This window comes from Drepanopeziza brunnea (assembly GCF_022702325.1).
Source record: "Drepanopeziza brunnea f. sp. 'multigermtubi' strain 214-2 chromosome Unknown ctg6, whole genome shotgun sequence".
In the NCBI taxonomy this organism is placed as follows: domain Eukaryota; kingdom Fungi; phylum Ascomycota; class Leotiomycetes; order Helotiales; family Drepanopezizaceae; genus Drepanopeziza; species Drepanopeziza brunnea.
The window spans coordinates 1932212-1949295 of NW_027094069.1; the positions used below are offsets into that span (position 1 = coordinate 1932212).

Below are 17084 nucleotides of genomic sequence, written 5' to 3' on the forward strand. Positions count from 1 at the left end.
CCGCTTTTACCACCAGCCGGGTAAAGGTTTCCCTGCGAACAACATGCGGGAGGTGAACGTAAACAATCTCATCAACAACACCGACGACAACAACCGCCGCCCACCAGCAGGGAGAATCCGGAATCGATATTAATTGATAGGGCCGCTCGTTCAACGCGATTTCTGGATCCTTCAAACCCGGGCAAGAGCCTCCCTCCCGCTTCGGTCGCAAAAAAAACAACAAAAAAACACACCAAAAAAAAAAGAGACAGCGTCCCAGCCACACCCCTCCGGACCCGATCGAAATAATCTTACTCGGTCCTTATGGACATGATGGGTGAGGAATTCCCCTTCAACGTCTGCAATAGATAAAATTATTTCGGCGCTCTATGGTGCGAGATGGTACAGTTGCTAATTGCGTCACACCCTCCAGATCACCCATCTCTAGACAACAACAGGATCCCGATGCCTCGATCTCGGTCGAATACAGCTGCGTCCAGCAAAGGCAGAAGACGACCCCTTTCGCGGGCCTCCACGACCAGTATACATAGCCAGCCGATACTCGAACAGCAACTCGCCGATCCTGCCGAATACCACAAGCAGTGGTATGAGCAGCAGGCCAATGCCCACGCGCATCACCAACGGTATGGAAGCATGAGCCACCCGATGACTGCGGAGGACATGGTTATACACTCGGCATCCCAACTGCAAAATCCTCGAGGCTACGATATAGATCCGACACTTGGGGGGGTAAATCACCATCTTCCTCTAGCGTATCCCCAAGACCAGCCATACAAGCCCGAACATGGTCGCCAGTCTATGCCGGCAGACGTCTACGGAGGAAATTATGGAGAAGGAGACAACCAATTGATGGAAGCGCGAAGCGATGAGCAAGACGAGGCAGAATCGATGGTGAGCGGAAACGCAAAAAAATCGTCGAAATCGAGTGCTGCCAATGAGTTGGAGATGAGACAATTGTTCCAGGCAAATAAGCATCGCAGCTTGCCAGAGATTGCCACGGAACTTCACGGAAATGAGCGAGGGCCACAATCCGAGAGACAGCGACAAGTATTTGCTATGCTCTGGTACGCTTCCATTGCCTGGTCCGGTAATAAAGCAAACTGACATGTGTGCCCATATAGGATCAACCAGGTCTGTGACAAAGGGAAAGGCTCCGTGCCCAGAGGAAGAGTTTATGCAAACTATGTGTCGAGGTGTGCAACTGAACGAGTGACTGTTCTCAACCCTGCTTCTTTCGGTAAACTTGTTCGCGTGTTGTTCCCCGGACTCAAGACAAGGAGACTCGGCGTTCGAGGCGAGTCGAAATATCACTACGTGAATTTCAGCCTCAAAGACGATCAGCCGGAGTTGACTGAAACACAGAGGTCACAGTCAGTCCAGCAATCGTTCAATGAGACGCCTAGCTTTGCAACAAGCTTCAAGTATGCTTCCTCAGTGTTCAGTTGTGGGGTTTCCGCTGACTTCCTTAGTCAAAGCATGAACGCCCAGTATCCTATTGACCGAGCAGTTTTCCCATCCCCTGATGTAATCCAAGCTCCGGAACTGAAGACAGAACGATCGGAAGGCTTCACGAGGCCTCATAGTCTGTACCACCAGCCCGAAATTCATGGAATACCTCAACTTGAAGCTACGTCCAGCAAGATGTCTCAGCGACTTCGTTTTGCTCCCGCAAGCGAGCCACTGAATCAAGAATACGAGCCAATCACGCTGCCCAAGATTGAACAGCATGTTCCCGTCGGTACTGATCCAGATTCTGCGAGTGCATTGACCGCGCTCTATCGGTCTCACTGCACATCTCTCGTCGATGCTCTGCGGTTCTGCAAGGAGAAGACATTCTTCCATTTGTTCACGTCGTTCCACGGTACTCTCACCATGCCTGTCCAGAAACTGTTCGCCAACCCCGGCATTGCCCCTTGGATCGAAGAATGCGACTTTGTCATGTACCAAAAGATGATGCGAGTTGTGGCCCCTCTGACTCTCCAAGTCGCGCCAAAACCAGTCCTGGATACTTTGCGAAACATTTCCGAGCGGCTGGTCTCTCATATCCAAACCTCTTTCCACGGTCACCCAGGTCATGTCATCGACGCCAAGGTTGCACCAGCAACGCTTTTCGCGGGATTATTGGACCGTGAACTGAGGGTCAACTTGACTGCACATGCTGCAGCAAACATGCTGTCCAACCCGGCCAATCGAGATCAAATGTACGAAGATTGGATCACAATGGTCCGAACACGGAAGGTTGCCGAATGTGTGCCAACAAGGGGAATGGACGATGTCGTTACGCTACTGTTATCCGAGCTTCGTGATCTTCTTGATCCCGTCGGCGTTCCTTGGGAGGTTGAGGGACTTACGCCTTATGGGGAGATGGCTCTACGCACCGGTCGTCAACAGCAAGCTAGCATTCATGCCGATTCTTCAACAGAGAACGTCTTGGACCGCTGGGTTAACTTCCTTCAAGCTCTCCCGTCAAAATTTTCTTACGCTACGCATGCTGAGATTGTTTGGTGTGTGCAAAGAGTCGGGACTGCTGTTATGAGAGACTTGACGATTGCACAGGGGAAGAGTTTCGGCGCATGGTGGGTAACGAAGTGCTGGATTGACGAGATGATTGCGTTCATGGCCGAGCAAGGTGGATTCATGGAATTCAAGACCACTAGGTCCACTCGAAGCCAGCCAAAGCAAACGGGTGCCACTCGGGTGGTCAGCCAGCATGAGAGTAGCAGATACAGCAGCGGAAGTGACGAGTTTCTGAGGGATAACGGACATGTGGACAACAGGGTAGCAGCCCGATCGATAGATGTTACGAGCCAGGCCGCATTAAACGCTGCTACCAGCCATGACGACAGTGGCATTGAAATTCGAACACCAAACGAAGAGTTCATCGGGAAGTTCGAGTATGGACGGACAATTTCTCAGTTCGGGCCCAATACTATGAATCATTCAATGGCTCATTCCTCAATGGTCTGATTCCCTTGTTATTCAGCCCCTCCGGTGTACGGTGTAATCTTCTTCTTTTTCTCGCTCTAGGGACAACAGAGTTTGGCCGGCAAACTCTTCACGACGCGAACGACGAAATGACTGCTGTAGATTTGGGAGGCACGGCTGGGTAGGGGTGTTATTATGGGGGGGATACAATTGTAATGTTTTTCGTGATGTGGACTTGCAGTTTGGATGGATTGCTGGCGGTTGGGTATAATTGTATTATGTATTAGAATCTGTAACCCTGAGCCGGCTACTCTCAGGCTACTCTCAGGTGCGACTGAGAGTAGCCGACAGTTTGCCTTATTGGCGCATGGTTCCTTATGATTGTCGCAGGTTTGGCTAACAGCCGGTCAACTGTCCTCTTCTGCTCCAGGCTCGCTAAGAGTCGGGGGATGTGAATTTTACAAGAAGCTGACTGTCACAGCGGATCATTTGGAGAATATCACATATTCGCTATATACGAAGCATTCAATCTTTATGTTCCGAGCGTTGCTTGAATGAAGTCTCAAAGTAATGAAGTTCATGTAATTTTCTTTTATCTGTTATAGATATAATATTCATTTAAACTTGTAACGACGGTAATGACTTGAAGAAATTCGCATATTCGATACGCACCTAGTAGAGCTTCTTCTCCTTCACATTATACCTTTCATAACTGTTGATTCCAAGTCATTACTTTAAGATCTTTTCGTGCCTTATGATGTAGCTACCTTGGCGCTCTGTTACTCTTCGTGTGTAAATTTCATTATATCGTCAGTGGAATATGTTTTGCTTTTGTTCTAGCTTTCATTACCATAGAGCAAGTTTAATATGAGCTATTCGACTTCAATCAAAGTAGCTGCTTTCAAAAGCGCAGGAAACTTCTTAGGCTTTATTCAAGTATACTCTGCTTCTGCTTTGCGCCCTTCATGCATTTCATAGCTAATAGAAGCAGGCAGGGCGCCGTCTTAACAGATTAGGTATTACCGTTTGGTGTATTCCATTGAATATAATTGCAGAGTCTTTCGCATTTCCTACTTCTCGCCTTCAGTTTTGCTTTATCTTACAGCTTTCCATCGATCGGTCTTGTACACAACACCATTCAACTCCGTATTCCACGGCCCTCTTCCTTATCTTATCTTAGTGCCTGTGCTCGGCATCCCAGTCTGAAAAACTCCCCACCTCTCTTCGTCGACAGTCCAGTGTCTCGCCCATTTCTGCCCTCAAACATTCTTTGGCCAGCCAAATTAATACCAATTTTGCAGTCGCTCGCTTTGAAAGTATGGCTTCTTCGTTACCAGTCCGCGTGAACGGCAGCGCAGAGCCGACGCCAGTGGAGAGCGAGGCGGGGCAGAGATGGAGGAATAACAGCGAGGGCGATTGGGTGGTGCAGAAGTTTGGGGGAACCAGTGTAGGGAAGTTCGCCGTCAATATTGCAGAGGATATTGTGAGGTGCGTTGTGTTTTGTTCTTGAGCGGAGAGAGGAGTGAGGAGTGAGGAGTGAGGAAATGGTGGGGGGGAGGTCGGAAGGGGCAATATGGGCTTGTGAGGAAATGGGGAGAGATGAGAGATATTTGCTGACAGTGGGTTTGGCAGGGCGGGTCTGAAGGATAACAAGATTGCGGTTGTCTGCTCCGCCAGGAGCACGGGGAAGAAGGTTGAGGGGACTACGAGTCGGTGAGTCCTCTCTACCCCGCCATGCTCATGCGCAATTCTGACGCTGTCGCTCAGATTACTAGAGATCTTCGGAATCCTCGAAGCCATTAATGCTTGCAAAGATGCGGAATCAGTACATTATGAAAGCTTGGTGGTGGAATACGAACGACTGGTACATGTCATCTGCGAAGACCACGTCGCTGCGGCGCGAAGCCATATTCGAGACGCCCGGACACAACAGGCCGTCATACAGCAGATAGAAGGGGAGTGCAAGGAGATTGTGGATTATAGAAAAGCGGCTGAGAGATGGCATTTGGAGATTGATGGCAGGAGTAAGGATCGTATTGTCAGTTTTGGGGAAAAATTGAGCTGTCGGTTCCTGGTTGCTTTGCTGCAAGATCGGGGCGTTGCGGCGGAATACGTGGATCTCTCCGATGTCGTGAATTCGAAGGCTGGAAAAGCAACGAATTTTGAGTTTTATAGGGGGCTTTCTGCAGCGCTGAGGGAGAAGGTATTGGCTTGCGATGACAGGGTTCCGGTCATTACTGGATATTTCGGAATGGTGCCTGGTGGATTGATGGATGGCGAGATTGGAAGAGGATATACGGATCTATGCGCCAGTCTCGTCGCTGTTGGAATGTCAGCCGAGGAGCTCCAAGTTTGGAAAGAAGTCGATGGCATATTTACTGCCGACCCTTCAAAGGTTCCCACAGCGCGTCTGCTACAGAGCATCACGCCCGCAGAAGCCGCAGAATTGACCTTTTACGGCTCGGAAGTCATACACCACCTTACCATGGACCAAGTTATGCACGCCTCGCCCCCGATCCAGATCCGCATCAAGAACGTCAAGAACCCGCGCGGAAACGGCACAATTGTCCTGCCAGACGTGAAACTCAGCTCGAATCAACTGCTACGTTCTCGAAATTCCAGCTCTGTATCTCTGAGGATAACGCCGAAAAGACCTACAGCCGTCACGATCAAGGACAAAATATCCGTCATCAACGTACACTCGAACAAGCGCTCTATCTCCCACGGGTTTTTTAACAAGGTCTTCCGTATCTTAGACCAACGGCGATTATCCGTCGATCTAATTTCGACATCTGAAGTCCATGTATCTATGGCCATTCACTCAGCGAACATCTCGGACGAGGAGCTAGAGAAAGCGAAGAAAGATCTAGAAGAATGCGGTGAAGTCAGCATCTTACACAAGATGGCCATCTTGTCGTTAGTCGGGGCCGATATGAAAAACATGATTGGCATTGCTGGAAGGATGTTCAGTACATTGGGAGAAAACAATGTTAATATCGAGATGATCTCACAAGGTACGGTCCCCTCCCAAGATACTTTTCAGGCGCAAGTGGCTAATGCAGCCTCAAAGGCGCCAGCGAGATCAACATATCGTGCGTGATAGACGCATACGAGGCGACGCGAGCCATGAACATCCTGCATACGAATCTGTTTACTTTCCTTGAGCAATAAAAAACTAGTCCGCGAGCCCTTTTGGAGGTAGGAATGTAAATACTAGGTGGGCACACAAAGGCATGATATTTTGACTACATACGGGAAGCAATGCGACATAGACAGGCCGGCGTTGAAAGCATTTGGGGGCGGTGCGCTGTTCAAATTTTGACGATCACTTCCTGAAAGCCGCAGCTTCAGCGGGGGGTATTTCTCATAGAGAATAAGAGCGTGGTTTACAGGTTATCCATGGGGTTCTGACACACCTTGAATTCGGAACCACCAGCATGGCAGAAACGGGAGTCGCATGTTGCTGTCAGGTACATGGTGAGAGGCAGTCCAAGCCTCTTCCTCCTTCTCGCCTCCAGGAGACGAAAACCTTCATCTCGACGACACGACGTCCTTCCTCGCTTCAAGTATTCCCGATCAAAGAAAACATCTAGCCATACTATGAATCGGCACTAGATTAGAAGAGGAATGTCTACTGAAAGAGGGGCCAAAACCGCAGAGTGAGAGTGAAAGCGTTCACTGTCTGACTCAAGGCGCCTTGTATATACAGTATTCCAGTCAGCCTTGCGTCTCCTTTATTTTCCCATCCTCGTCCTTCCCTTTGCGGCCTTTCGAGCATGAAAATACTGAGTGATGTTTGTTAACGCTACTTCATCCTGGTCCCAGCCCGGTCCCCATATCAGGCGGCCGGGCATCGGGGGCATTAGGGTAATACATTTTCAGGGAATTTTGCAAGAATGATTGATTGGCCTTGATATCTTGGCTTCGAAGTTATAAGGTTCTATCTTCAATTTATGACGAAGTACCTTACACCTGTCCCTGTTGGACACCCCTTTTTTTTTTTTTTTTTTTTTCAACAAATATTTGCTCACTCACTTTGCCACGTCTCTGCTATACACGTTCCTGTACTGATTCTGACCCGGCTCCATTTCATTCATACATACGATATACCGCGCTCTAATCTCCCTTGTTTTTTTCTATCTCGATCTTACAGGTCACTCGCTTATCCCAAATAATTCGCGTAGAGCTATGAAGACTATCTCTTTCAAACCGGTTTGTCACCCTCTCTACCCCCACCTTTTTTTTTTCAGCTGTCGAGCTTGAGCCGAATCGGCAGAGAAAACTCTTCGGTGCTCCACGGTAACAACGAACAAGCCCACTTGTTCCTTTTTCGACTGACGGCTAGGCGAATGATTGAGGCACACCTTGTGGGCGTGACAGCGAGCTCTGACGCCTACAATTTTGCCAAATTGCCAAGGTATGACGGCCTCAAATGCAGAATTCCCTACCACGCTGTCGATATCTTGAAGGAATGAGATGGATGACGGCTCTATTATCGTTTGTATATCTACGGCTTTCGGAGACTGGAGGGACAATGTGGATCTGCAATCGGACTTCAAATGATCACAACTCTGCCAGGAGTGGTCATGGGAAATAATGAAGCCCAACGGTTCTTGAATCGTATAGACATAACCCTGCCGTTTTTGGTATTTACTATTCTTTATATCCTGCCAGATATCACGGCTGTGCGTATTATACTGGTACAAACGCCCTCTATTCTATCTCGAGCCAGTTCCGTTATTCACGCGTCACCTTCTCAAAGGTGATCCGGCCTGGGCCCTCAAATCAGCATTACTCCCTACCGCCATTGGCATTGAATACCCAGTTCTCGGCTGCTCCCAACTCAGATCCCCTGTAAGCCCTGTGATAATGCCAGCCACCGATACCGGCACCGGCTGATCCGATGGTCCAACTTGCACCGTCATCGCACTTCCGCCACTGTCTCTATCTACTTTCCTAGCCATCACATATGAGTCTGCGCCCGTCAACTCCTCAGTGTCGAAATCCCAATCACGCCAAAAATCCTTCTTCCCCCTCGCCACTCGCCTCATCCATCCTGGTAGGAGTCCACCACGTACTTTGTAAGTCCAGTAGTCCTTGTGTTCGTGATCGTGGGGGATGATACGGCCGCATGAGGCCTGCGCAATGAGCCAAGCGCCTGTGTTCAAAATTGTGTAGGTGACTATGCCAACAATGAGACCGTAGGCGATGGAATATGTGAAAGGCATCAGCGCTATTGTTAAAAACGCCGGGATAGAGTCACCGATATAGCGCCAGTTGATATCAGTACAGGCGCGGGCCATCATTGCGCCGACAAGTATAAGCGTACATCCTGTTGCCCAAGGTGGAATACTGGCGAATATAGGAGCGAAGAATAGGGATACAAAAAAGCATAGGCCGGTCGTACAGGCGGTGATACCTGTTGTGCCACCTTCTGATATACCGGCTCCAGATTCGATGAAGGCTGTCACTGGAGGACATCCGAGAAGAGATCCTATGCTAATACCAATGGCGTCGATGAGGTAAGCGACGGCACTGCCTTCGAAGTCCTGAGTATCTTCGTCCATGGCCCCGCAGAACCGTGCCATAGAGTAGAGTGTTCCGGTACAGTCCAAGACATCGACATATAGAAAGGTAGCGAGAGCGATGAAGAACTGGCCTGTGTGTGGTCCACCAATGTTCCAGTCTTGGGCGACTAAAACATGTTTGATAGGGTGGAACGTAACAACCTTCTTGAAGAACTCAAAAGAAGAATCGCCATTTGGGGTATCTGGGAAGAATGTGACCGGGGTACCGCGAGGCCATGAGATGATGGACACGAGCAGGATACCAGCGATGATAGCTCCTTTTACCCTGTACATCATCAAGAATGCGGTGAAGATTCCCCCGCAGAAGATACCAACCCACAATGTAGGGTTGCGCATCTTATGGCCTGTACAATCTCCGGTCTCGCTATCCAGGAGTTCGGGGACACATCCAGCCAGAGATATAGGCTCACTGGTACTGGCTCCACCGGTAATAGCGCCGATCCCAGAACCGTAGGTCAAGCCGATGAGAGCGATGTATAGCCCGATCCCAGCACCACTCGCAATCTTCAAACTTCGTGGAATCGTCCGGGCCAGCCATTGTCTGAGTCCGAATACCGACAGAAGGACAAAGATGAGGCCTTCCACAAAAACAGCAGTCAGAGCTAATCGATAAGGGATGACGCCCGATCCATTGGGACCAACAACTTGGTAGGTGAAATAGGCATTCAGTCCCATTCCAGGGGCCAGAGCGATAGGCATGTTTGCGAAGAATCCCATACAGAAGCTGGTCAAGCACGAAATTGCTGCTGTAGCCGTTACCATGTCCCGATTAATCTCTTGTTTACAACTATTGTAAGCAGGGGTCGATGGGTTGTCGATATTGTTACAGTGGTTATCAGTAGGATAGTCCTCGCTGGGCATGCAAACACAAGTTCCTCCACTTGCTATTATGGAGTCAGCACCAGTGTAGGGTAAGAGGAGGCGGCGACGACTTGCCAGCAACTATGGAAGCGTTGACGGAGATGATGTATGCCATTGCAAAAAAGGTAGCAAGACCCGCCCTGATCTCTGTAATGAATCTCGACCCTTTCCTCTCATGGGGATGCCCGGAGAACTCTACTCTGAAGTGCCGTCCCACAGGACCCCTGGCCACGGCCATATTCGTCTTTTCAACCTGAAAGGCATTAGCATTGACCTCAAATATATATCTTGACTTAAACAAACCCAACCCATGATGCTCGAATAGGCAGTTGGAAATTGTATAGATTATAGAGGAAACAAGAATCAATGCGATCTGAGAAGGCACCAGATCGGTCAGGTCGTTATATGGTTAAGTCGTAAGTCGTCACACCATCTTCACCCCCCCTTTAATTCTCCAAGAACTGCCAGCAAATGCTCCAATATTCTTTAAATTCCAAGGCCTAAACACGCCTTTCTCGTTTCTCACAGAGATGGGTCTCCCAGTGTTGACGGTGTCTTCCAAACCGTTGAGTTTGTTTGCGCCGTAAAACCGGATAAGTTTGCGTTGGCAGTACTCCGCTTAATGTCAACACGTAAACGAGGCGATAGCATCGGGAGAAATAAGTCAGAGGTGGGGAGGAGTAGTGACTGAAGGCCAAGAGAATTGGAGGGTATCGATGTGTTGGGATGAACTGATGAACTGAGGACATTTTGATATATTAGGAACCGCCGCGACGCATGGCAGTGCCGCATTAAGTGTGACATCTGCATCTGGATGGCATGTGCCAGTCAAGAGTCGAGCTCCTCTGCGTCAGTAGGAGCAAGGGGCGGAGAGCCAATTGGTGAGTGAGGATATTGCAGATATCCGCATGGAGGTGCACTGTAGCTTACCCGTCTATCATTCATCTATCGAACCGGGAACGTCGAGAGATCAGAGTCCGAGACAAGAGCCTTACGAAAAGTGCGGGAGCACCGGTGTTTCCTGTGCTCCTGATCGACTGACTGCATTAGTTAGTGCTGTCCTCTGGTCATACAAAGCCATGCGCTTTAAAGAAAAGAAACCTGGCCATAGCTATACTGTACTTCTAGCAATTACCGGAATTGCCAACCAGACCAAGCGGAAGCTTTCATAGCAGAGGACACTCGGAACACGCCTGGATGATATGCAAGAGCGCCATCGGATTGACGCCCGAGATGAGGGTGCTGAGCGATAAGATTCTCTCGAAGATCCTTACGGCATGTAAATGCAATCACGGCAGTCTTCTACTGCACATGCACATGAGCAACACGAAGAAGCGTAAATCTCCATGAGGCTCGAGTCGTTGCCCTGTACTGTAGCAAACGTGGATAAAGAACGGTTGAAGTATAGGTAGAGTAACGCCCGTTGAAGCATTCGGTACGGAGCAGGAGGCGAGGTCGATTATCTTGTTTCATGCAAGCATGCATGCATGCATGCATATAATCGTCGGCTCGCTTAGGTGGGCCTCCTTTTGATTCTTCAAGTCGTCGACCTGCAGCTTCAAAGTTCAGGGATCCAAAAACGACCGTCTCACGGCAGGTCGGCCTGTTTTTGATATTAAATTCAAGGTAACCGAAATTTCTGCGTAAATTTCGTAACTTTGACTCCATAAGTATCTGAGACGATTTTCGACATGGGGATAGATATGCTGGCCGCACGAATACAAAGTCTGAAAACGGTTGCTAATATTAGTGAAATGGATATAATATCGGATAGAATTCGTCTCAAGAGCATGCGAATAAAAGGATTTTCGATTATCAAGAGTGAAAGCAATTTCGATTTAAAACGGCAAATGTAAATACGTTCGAGGACGATACCTACTAACATATAGCGATTTTCGAAATGCACTATGAACAATATAATATATATATACATATATATATCTTCTTACACCTACTTTAGATTTAATGTTCATCGGCCCAAAAGCTGAGTGTAGGGTAGCAGCTAATATCCAAAGCTTTCTTTCAGCTCCGTCACTTCTTCAGGGTACAGAGTTCTTGCCAGTGGATCTGCGGGTGTCACATTGAATGCAAAAGCACCCGTACGAGTTTGCACAGACGTCAGTGATCCAAGTACCAAGCAAACATGGGCCGTGAATCTCAGTCTGAAGCATGCGATCTTTACTACTTACAGCCGTGGGTCCCACGAGAGCTTTTCGAGCTGTGAGATCCCATGTGGAATACATTCCTATGCTGCAGATTGGCGGGGTAAAGTTGAGAGTGGATGGAGTGGAAGTAAGTAGAAGGGGTCTATTTATTATAGAAGGCTGGTGATAGAAATCAGTTTGTGAAGCGTTGTTGATTCAGGGCTCTGTAGTTGAATGTGGACGGAAAGGTTCTGAAAATTCAGGATTAGCGACGCAGTACAATGATCAACATGTTGCAACAGCATTTACCTTTCATACACTCTTGATCCAGAGAAATATACTGGCTTGGTAGTAATGAAAGGGTAAGCAGGCGGACAAATCGACCACACTCTTTTCCGGAGCTCCAGAGGGACGTCGCACCGTCAATCTATTCTCCTACCAGAATTCGATCCACCGAATGAGCGAAAATGCCGCTGAGCATGACACAAAATGTAATGCAAGACCCAAACTATAATCTAAGGTCGCCGTCTCTAGCCTACGGGAGATTAGCGGAAAGATCTGAACAGAGGGGTACATCGGACCTTCCTGGAAGCGCTTTGTCGCGAGGACAGCATCATCCACATAAGCTGTGATGAGAACAGGTTGTGCTCAGCAGAACGGCATAATAAGCATGCGTAAGTCCGTGATGTACCAGAATGAGCGGCCTTCACTCCAACCATTCAACAGGTCTATATTGCAGCTTGCATGTCTCTCACGCAAGTGCCAAGCGCTCACAGCAGGAGATGATAGCTTGAGTAGCCAACCCATCCAGCAGCACCGGAACAATGCCGACCGAGACATAAGTAGAATGGGATCGGGGATTTCGTAAGGGCGTCATGCGTTTCTGCAAATTTAATGGAACTACAGTCACACCCGAGGCTCAATTTGTGTCTCGAGTCACGGGCTGTCCTATGCTCTCTCCATCTGACCTTTAGAAGGAAAGTTGTCTGGCGCTCGGTGAAAGATAAGGAGTGACCAGAGATGCGTTTTCTCATTGAACAGGCATAATACTCCACGGTCGAGAAATTCGCTAGATAAGGGGTTGGCCTTGAAGCTGGTAATGATATGAGCAATACCTTATAGAGGTTGGGATTTGGGATCGTCGTACGAAAGAGAAAATCGACTTGAAGCAGTCCTTATCAGAACTCCTCCATATGCACCTAGGAGAGGCTCTCTGGAATGTCAACGACCAGTCCCCCTTTTGATCCTTTCGAAGCCTGCATGACCAGAAACTACAGGATCTGGTCTGCATCTAGATCATGGTCCGATACACGTAGTCATGAATGGTGACAGGCTCCAGCAGGTCCTCACTGCAGCATAAGAGCCGGAATGGTTGCATCGTTGATTGCTCCACGGTTAATTGCTCCGTGTTGGTGTACCGACAGCAAACAATTCAAGTCGGATCGGCGGTTCCTCGGCTTACTCTCGCTGACGGAGTGCGCTCAAGCTCAACCTCGTCCAAGCTCTCGGCTTTCACGCTCACAACAAGCTACAGCACAACAAGCCCACAGCAAGATGTCGTCTTCACTTCCCATGGAAATAGCATCTACCATCCAAACTGCGTCCATAAACCGCGCCCCATCGCCCTCTCACGACCTCAATCCGTCAACAGCTGTCTCACAAAAGCTCCCCGTCACTCTTGAGCACCCCGACCCCTCTCTCGACGGATACGCCTACGACTCCGACGGCGTCGATGGCTCCGAAGTTGAAGCAGATGGAGAAGAGGATATTCCATACAGTGTGCTGAAACCATTGCCTCGGCGGCAAAGCTTTCCCCCGTTACCTGATTTGAGGTTCGAGCAGAGCTATTTGTCTAGCATTAGGAATGCGGAGAGTAACTGGAGTGTGGCATTCATCACTTTCAGAGATCAGGTACGACATCAAGCTCCACAGAAAGGTGCTCCAGTGGATGAACCTCAAGCTGATGCATGTCTCGATAGCTTGTTCTCCCGCTTGTCCAAGGCATGGTCTGGTCTCTTGCTCTCCAAGGGTGGCGATACTGGAACCGCACTGCGCAACTCAGTGGTAGCTCTGTAGGGTCAAAATTCCGTCGCTGGTGGTACAGAACAAATAACTGGAAGTTCCCGGCAAGGATGAGGGAATTTGGGGGCAATGCGAAGCTGGCTGCGGACATGGGAGACGTAAGTTGGAGACGCCATTCGGGCGCTGATGCATGGGCCTTTTGCTGATGCGTTCATACGCAGTATTATCAGAATCAGAGCTCGAGCGATTGAGATGACTTATGCAAGAGAAATTGAAGTTTGGCGTTTGGACGGAACGGTTGATACGCATTATCAAAAGGCGTTTGGGCTTGTTGTATAAGTACCCTACTCATCTAGAGATATTCCATTTCCAAGGCTCCCTCCCGACCGTACTGGGATTATGAACAGAATGTGACGTTGAAGGAAATTCGCATCACTGGATACAAATCCAGGCCTCTTGGTCGATCTCCTATCTCAAAATTCCCAGGAGACACCGAAATAGCGGCAATATGCCGCTATTGACCCATCATCCACTCGTGAGAAGTCCCATTATTTCTCGATATCACCTTCACATCTCGACAAAATACCCAGCTCTCTCGCTAACACTACACCTCCGTTCCACCTTTCGGTACACTTCCATCCTCCTCTAGCTGCCCCGGTTTGGCAAGCTGTGGCTCAAGTTGAACATCAGAAAATCACCCAAATATCACATTTTTGGCAAGTGGAGATCCAGTGAATGGCTCACCTTATCTTCTGTGGTCCATAACGGCTACATCTATCTATCTTGCCCGAAGTCAAACTTATCCAAAATACACACACACACATATATATATCTTGCAATAAGGCCTAAAGCTAAGCTCATGACCACGGTGATGCGAGTCCTGACCGTCTGTATAGATTCTCTGCATTCAGCAGCAATGAAATAGGCTCAATACCAGAATTTATTTTGCACGTCAGTCTCAAGGCGCGACCAGGCTGCCATTCTTCGTAGGTGTATACATCCGAGCTACTTAAGATAATTATACTAAGCTCACTATTTCCGGAATCGGTGAATCCGTCTTCTGTTCTCGTCTTCTTGTATATTTATATGTATAAATTCAATTTTGTACTGCACGAATCCCTCAATGACCAGTAGTCGTGGTTCTGGAGTTCTTACGGTGGTATGGCTCCTTAACCGCGGGCTGGAGGCGAGGGGGAAAAATTCTGAGCTCCTTCATATAACAAGATATCGCGGACGTATTTCAACCAGTGGCGCAGGTACAATGGTGTACTTGTCAGGTCAATCTGGCGGGGGGATCAACAACTTGTAACGATTTGGGGCCGAGTGGTTTAGATGCACCGAACCACATACGACGATTGACGGCGGAATTCGAACTCGACAAAAGATGTAGGCATATCGACACCGGGCCGAACTTTTTGGAATTTGTTTTGGCTGTTCTTTTTTTCCATTTCCAATTTTTTATGGGGGAGGGGGGAGAACAACTCGCGAGTTGTTGTGTTTAAGCGAAGTTGAGTGATACACGACGAGATGAATCCGAAACCTGTCTGGCAATGTCAGCTTATAAGCCGCCAGGCTTAATAAAAATTTTCCAGACCGGAGGAAAGGAATAAAAGCCCAAACCTACCAATCTTATACGCTGAGGTTCTAGAGCGGAAGAGGTCCCGAATTCCCGTCAAGCAGTGCCTGGGTCAGGATCGAAGATATCGCGCTGCATGGAAGCATGTTTGAGGATGTTCGACCTCGGAATTCTCGGCTTTTTGGAAAGGGCTCTGAAAAAAGACCTACCTACCTCACTACGCCATGATCTCAGTCCTGGTGATATTATTCTGACGATGAACAGTCGCAAAGGCTAGCTGCTAGACTTACAAGCTTGGCATTTCCATCAGCCGGATTCTATTAGTTGCTCGGTAATCCAGGATCTCCAATAATATTCCAACTGTCCCAATCGATAATTTTGCTCGAATATTCCAATAGCTCCTTCTCTGATTCAAAGCATTCAGCCCATAAATCTAGATCATCGTTATTCAATACATCAGTTGGAATAACCATTTGCAAATGAGGACCGTGATGTATGATCCATGAAAATCGTAGCGTCTTCTCGGGGTCTAAGATCATCTTTTCGATAAATTCCGAGAGAAGTTTTTCGTCTCCATTCCATAAGTAATTTTCTTCAATCCTACCAGTTGAAGTCAATTTGTGATAATCTTTTGGGATGTATATTTTATCCGCATTTTCAATCTTATCACTATCCGCTTTGATAACACAATGATTATACGAATATTTCCAGAAAGCAGGCTCATTTGCTTTCTAAGTATCAGCTTCGCGTAATAAATAAGTGACGATCTATAAGCATAAATCGACTTACTCATATAAAAGCCACTTCCTATTTGACGAAGGTATTCACCGTTCTCATCGTATTTTCTGTCTCTATACGGCTTATGAGAAGAATTAATCAAGTTGGCTTCTTCCTATAATTCGCGTAATTAATATAAATGCTACAGAATCGTCGGTAACCGACGATTAAATCAAGCAAAACTTACATCGCCAACTGATCGATAGCCGATGATTTCTCTTTCTATTCCTTGAGCTCTATTAAAGAGAAGATTTAAGGCTAGCAAGATTGCGCAATTGGACGCCGATAATGGCATCGTATTTGTAAATATCCGAAGTAGTTTTGAGTCTTCCAAAGGAAAAGGACAATGAATTGAACTTAAGATAAGTAAGTGCAGTAAGAGGAATATATCTCTTTGATTGATTCCATCCTATACCATATTCGTTTTACTAATATTAGCAACCATCTTTAGGATTTCTTCGTCGCTTATAACTAATCCTGCGGCTAATAATATATTTGCCTTTTTACGTATTATTATATCGAAGATCAGCTTAAATACTTCGTACTATGGGTAAATAATGTACAATTCTAGTCTGTGCATACTACCTAGATACTTAGCAATGCTGTTTGAATTGTTATCGTTATATCATTGGTGGTACCCATTGCACAAAAGCCTGGTCAACGGAAACCTCTAGAATTGGGCTCAGACAGCGTTTGTACATTATTTCGGGACATATACTACTGCCAAGTATAAAGTCAAATTTACGCTTACCTAACTATTTTTGACATTGCAATCTCGTCTTCTGAAATTACAATTGTAAAAGCGAAAAAAGCTCGGACAATTTAGCGAAAATTCAAGAACATCAACTTCTCGATTAAATTTATAACTTAAATAAAATAATAATTATAAAAGCTATAATAATAAAAACAAATGACACGAGTCCGCTTGATTAAGAGTTTTCTAAATATTAGACTTTTATATTAAAATTCAGTATAATATACGATTGATATTGAAAAATATAAAATTTTCAATGTAAAATATTTGATTTCCAATCAATTCAATTGATAATCAAGTATTATTTACTTTATTAATTATCAAATTGTTAATAAAAAGATTTCATACTTGGTTAGACTTTTAGAGATCTCGATTACGCCGATCTATGAATTTAGTTTTTAATATTATAGCATGATTCGTTGCTAAGTTATTTCCAA

General features: G+C 47.1%; 4 protein-coding genes across 4 annotated transcripts; 3 read left to right on the forward strand and 1 right to left on the reverse strand.

Annotated features, from left to right (window-relative positions):
• Window positions 1-303: 303 nt before the first annotated feature.
• On the forward strand, window positions 304-2967 carry L3040_004377 (uncharacterized protein; the record flags this gene model as incomplete). The annotated part of the gene is made up of 4 exons (XM_007290956.2): window positions 304-316; window positions 413-1064; window positions 1122-1421; window positions 1470-2967. 4 exons carry the CDS (start codon window positions 304-306, stop codon window positions 2965-2967), a joined length of 2463 nt encoding a protein of 820 aa, XP_007291018.2.
• A 1276-nt stretch (window positions 2968-4243) lies between these two features.
• L3040_004378 (uncharacterized protein) lies at window positions 4244-6096 on the forward strand (the record flags this gene model as incomplete). The annotated part of the gene is made up of 4 exons (XM_007290955.2): window positions 4244-4413; window positions 4558-4638; window positions 4693-5939; window positions 5996-6096. The coding sequence occupies 4 exons, from the start codon at window positions 4244-4246 to the stop codon at window positions 6094-6096; spliced, it is 1599 nt and encodes a 532-aa protein (XP_007291017.2).
• Window positions 6097-7673: 1577 nt separating this feature from the next.
• Window positions 7674-9686, reverse strand: L3040_004379 (uncharacterized protein; the record flags this gene model as incomplete). Its single annotated transcript, XM_066154789.1, has 3 exons — window positions 7674-9397; window positions 9450-9627; window positions 9678-9686. 3 exons carry the CDS (start codon window positions 9684-9686, stop codon window positions 7674-7676), a joined length of 1911 nt encoding a protein of 636 aa, XP_066011954.1.
• Window positions 9687-13072: 3386 nt separating this feature from the next.
• On the forward strand, window positions 13073-13791 carry L3040_004380 (uncharacterized protein; the record flags this gene model as incomplete). Its single annotated transcript, XM_007290953.1, has 3 exons — window positions 13073-13429; window positions 13498-13698; window positions 13762-13791. 3 exons carry the CDS (start codon window positions 13073-13075, stop codon window positions 13789-13791), a joined length of 588 nt encoding a protein of 195 aa, XP_007291015.1.
• Between the last annotated feature and the right edge of the window lie 3293 nt (window positions 13792-17084).